We start from the raw sequence: 4,951 nt of genomic DNA, 5'->3' as shown, positions 1-4,951 counted from the left end.
ATTAAATTAAATTAAAGAAACTGCATTCTGCTTGAAGCAATGGGGTGCCTTGAAAACAAGGTTTTAAAAATTTTTTGAGGAGAGTACAAAAACCCAACTTTCATATTTTTGATAAATTATTTTAATTAATTCCATTAGAAAACTGGAATTTCCCTCATCAGCCCTATTTATTTACGCTGCTAACAATTTAATCACAGATAATGAATAAAGTGAACACTACCCATGGGCTTTAGGGAGCCTACTTTATGTCCTGTGTTGTGCTTGTTGATATCACAATGTCCTGAGCAGTCGCCATTCATTTGAGGAGCTTATAGAAGATTACTATGGCAAGTATCCATAAAGTTCAATAATTAGTATAATGAAAATTCTTTAGAAACTTCTAGTTTTACACATTAAAGCTTAAGTAATGTAACCAACGGTAATGGATTATCTCTGGAAATTGTATTCAAAAAATGAAAATCCATTTGTACATTGAACATTCACTGTTGTTTCTAAACAAATTCCTCTTGAGACAAATATAATTAAGCCATGCAGTGGACTCAATCCCTCTGGTCTGTAGTCAGGATAGAAATACTGCTGACTCCACTCCATATTATAATTTGGAATCGTAGGAAGTATAGAAGCCCAGAAAGGAAAAGAAAGTTTATCTCTGGTTCTAAGTATGTTCTTCTATTCATAAATTCCCATAAAATTACATTGAGGTTGTGGAAAGGAAATTCTGCTAGTTTTAGTTTCCCAGGCTTTTAGCTGCCTATTTATTGGCTTATACTTTTCAACTCAAAATGTGCAAAAATATGTATGAAAATGAATACATAAATGGCTGGAAATATACTTTCTTCCAAATGCTTAAGTGTGACTTTAAAGAAGTCTATGAAATTTAGAAGACTAGGATATAGCACTTTTATATTTATACATTTTGGTTTTATGTAACTCTTTTACAATTATATAACAGCCTGTGTTTATAAGAATATTGAAAAGATAAAACAAAAAAAAAGTCAGATTATGTAACTTAAAGCCATTGTTTTCTCTAAATTTCTGTAAAAGAAAAATCTTAATTATAGAATTATAATTAGGATCCAGAATTATAATTGGGCAGATATTTAGAAAGCTTTAGCAAAAGAAATCCAAATGTATAGATTGTGACGTCAGACCACTGATCCTAGGAGAGCTCCTTTTTCTGAGGGGTGATAGAGACCTATGCCAGGTTACTAGATTTCTTTAGGTATTAACTGCTCTGTTTTCTCCACAGATGTCTGGCTCTGAGCCTATAATGAGTGGAAATCAATCCCTCTGCACCAGATTCACATTTGTGGCTTTTTCCTCTCTAGCAGGCTTACAACCTGTGCTCTTCGTCGTGTTCTTAATCATCTACTTGTTTACTGTGGGTGGAAACCTCATCATTATCTGCTTGATCTGGGTCACCCCTTCCCTGCACACTCCCATGTACTTCTTCCTGGTTAACCTCTCCTTCCTGGAGATGTGCTTTATCACAAGTGTGGTGCCTCAGATGCTGGTTCACCTGCTCGTGGAGACCAAGACCATAAGTGTGGGAGGCTGTGCAGCTCAGATGTACGCATTTACCATATTGGGACTGACAGAGTGTTGCCTGCTAGCAGCCATGGCTTATGACCGCTTTGTAGCTATTTGTTATCCACTGCATTACACTCTCCTGATGGGCCCTCGTGTGTGTTTGAAACTGGCTGCAGCATCATGGACTACCGGGGTGTTGGTGCAGTCAGTCCAGATTTCCTGGATCTTTGCTCTGCCCTTCTGTGGAACAGGAAAGATTCAGCACTTTTTTTGTGACATCATGCCTGTAGTGAAACTGGCTTGTGTTGATACCTCGTATAATGAAATTGCAATGTTTGCCGTCACTGTGCTTTTCATTATGAGTCCCTGTTTCCTCATTCTGTGCTCCTATATGTGCATTTTTGCGACCATCTTGAGAATCCCGTCAGCAGCTGGCAGACGCAAAGCTTTCTCCACTTGTTCTTCTCACATCCTGGTTGTTTCTCTGTTCTATGGCACTGCCTTGTTCACTTACCTCCAACCTAAGACTGCACACACTCCAGAAACAGACAAAGCAACTGCACTCATGTACACAGTGGTCACACCTGCTCTGAATCCTGTTATCTATACCTTGAGGAACAAGGAAGTAAAAGAAGCCTTTAAAAGGGTAACACAGAGGAACTCTCTTAGACAAATAGCCTAAACTGGCCATAATAGATGAACTATTGTACGGAGAGGTTACTCAGGATTTTATGTTCTACCAAGATATAGCATAGCAACTAGAACACATGAATCTGTTCTACACTTCCATGTGTTAAGCAAAAGGGAACCATAGGATTGGATATGAAGTAGTTTACCATTCATTCAATCAAAAATATTCATTCAACATAATTACTGAGCATCTCCTGTGTTCTGGACACCATTCAGCTTTTCCTTCTACAATGGTTATAAGATTAAGGTTAGTGTGTTTCTTACCACTTTACTAAGGAAAATGAAATGTTTTCTTGTGGAAAAAAGATAAAAGTGAATAGAAAGTAACTAGTACATTTTTAGTGTCAGATATAGGCTGTAAGAATTTAAGTTCAAATAGAGGACACACTTTTAATTACTCTGTTTTTTACATATCTTAATAATCATGCATCTGAAATAATCCATGTTAATAAATACTGATGAGTGATGTATATTATAACATTATAACACAGCTCTAAGTATTAACTTGTAAATTTAGTGAAGGACCCTGGTTATTTATCCAAAACCAGATTCTTCTTTTGCTTTATCCACTTATTTTCATCAATATGAAAATATAATAAGTGAATAAATACATATATATTTTTCTAGGCCAATGAAAATGACACTTTTATACCAGCTTTTTAATTGAATTTTAAAATTGTAATTATTTTCCTTAATTTTCCTGTTTTCCTTTGTATTCAGTGTATAGTGTAGTGCTTTGTTCAAATTATCATTCTTGTCAAATTATTACCCACATCCTAAGCTTTTCAGGATAGCAATAATCAGAATCTAAAATTTTATCAACAGAATTACAACTGGAAAGGACATACCTGGAGATTTTAAACTCAGAGACTAAGCAGCACTGCAAATAGAAGCTGAACAAATATATTCATTTCCTGTTACTGATCAATATCAATGCATGCTCTCTCCTATTGAAAAGTGCGTGTTTATGATTGTACATGAAATACTGTGATAACCTTAGATGAGAGAAACTACACAAGAGTAGAACGACCAAAGACTCCACAGGCACTACCTATGTAATAGCAAAACTTCATACTTTCCAAAGCTGTCTTTTAGTTGTCTCGGAAACACAAAACAAATAATTCACACATAGGCATGTCCGCACGTGCACATGTGTGTGCACACATGCACGTGCACGCGTGCACACACACACACACACACACACACACACTCCAGTTCAATAACTGCCATCATATTGGGCTATCTGATCTCATATTGTTTTGCTCTCATTTGAAAACACTCACTACTCTGCAGAACCAGTTAGAGAAGCATTGCTGTTGTTATTTATTCGCAAACCTATTAAGAAATCCATGCTTGATCCAGAAGTAATGTTTCTGGATATTCCCAATGTTCAGTTCTCCAGGATTCCAGAATGATACTGAATTCCCAGAAAAAGAACTGAAAAAAAATATCTTTTCCAAACTTGTGTGCTATTTTATTGCTTGATCTTCAAAGAAATTCTTCCTCAAATTAAGTTTAAAGAATAAGTTCCACACATATCACAAGAGACAAGTCAATACTGACTGTCGGTTTAGAAGAATGAGAGGTTCCAAAAAAGTAACTAAAATGCCCTATCGTAAAATATATAACAGGAAAAAGATGTGTATAGATCTCGAGTTTAAGTAATAAAAAGTACTAACCCCGATGAGATGCTTTGCAGCACATGCCTATTCCTCTGAGGTTTGCCCAGCACTCAGCTCCCCCATTTTAACACTACTTGACATCACTTCCACAGACCATTTACTGATTTTAAGTACCGAAAATCTCCAGTAGTGAGACATCCAAAATTATAAAACCTGATATTACAGTTATCGTTCTGTTTTCAAGATAGTAAAGCATTTTTTTAAATTATGTAATAATGATATTACATCCTGTTTCTTCTCTTTAGAATCTCCTTCTCCAACAAATATCCCCTTCATCTAATTAATCCATGTTCTTTCTTCAAATCTGAACTCAGTAATCACTTATTTATGAAAACTTTCTATTATCTTTATATCTTGTCTTCCTATTACATATTTTGTGACATTGTCCAGTTCTCCTTTTGTCCTAAGCTTCCTTTTCAGATTTATAGTGCTTGAATTGTGCATTTAATTATGTTTCTTTTATTAATATCTGTATTTTAGTAAATTGTAGATTCCTAAAGGTAAGGACATGTTGTATTTATTACTGTATCCCAGAACTTATTTCAGAGCCTGATAAGAATAGGCATTCAATTAATTGAAAAAATATTAATAAAAAAGTAAAAAAAAAGAATGACAGTTATTTGCAGGGTTTTAGTTCATTTGACATATTCAAGTACATATTCCTTCTCTAAATGTCTTATTGTTACCTCACAGATCTTGTACTTTTTTTAATATAAAAAATTACTCTTCAATTGTGAAAAAAATTCAGATTCAAGCCTTACCTAATGCTTATTGCACTTCCTTGCAGGTCTAAATGCTAGACCTAGAAAATGTGGCAACTATCTCTCATCGATGTTTCTAAAGGCGAAGAGCTCCTTCCTGCTAGACTTTCTTTGATATTTCTGTTGTAAAAAGCAGATTTAACTAGCTTTTGGAAAGTTGCTCACTATCACCATGATATCTTATGCCTTTACTCCTCTGTAGTTGAAGCTCTTGCTGCTGCCTTGTCATTATTTATGCTGACTTGTCCATACTCAAAAGGCTGCTGAAGTCCTATCTTAGTGAGTCTC

The 4,951-nt window shown here is 35.2% G+C and overlaps 1 protein-coding gene across 1 annotated transcript; it reads left to right on the top strand.

Annotated features, from left to right (window-relative positions):
* The first annotated feature begins 1,249 nt into the window (after positions 1–1,249).
* On the top strand, positions 1,250–2,212 carry LOC107505954 (olfactory receptor 10C1-like). Its single transcript, XM_016136384.2, has one exon. It carries the CDS (start codon positions 1,250–1,252, stop codon positions 2,210–2,212), a length of 963 nt encoding a protein of 320 aa, XP_015991870.2.
* The last annotated feature ends 2,739 nt before the right edge of the window (positions 2,213–4,951 follow it).

The sequence above is a fragment of the Rousettus aegyptiacus genome, unplaced genomic scaffold, assembly GCF_014176215.1.
Source record: "Rousettus aegyptiacus isolate mRouAeg1 unplaced genomic scaffold, mRouAeg1.p scaffold_m13_p_2, whole genome shotgun sequence".
In the NCBI taxonomy this organism is placed as follows: Eukaryota; Metazoa; Chordata; class Mammalia; order Chiroptera; family Pteropodidae; genus Rousettus; species Rousettus aegyptiacus.
Note: the sequence above shows the minus strand (reverse complement) of the source record. Positions and strands in the feature narration are given on the sequence as shown.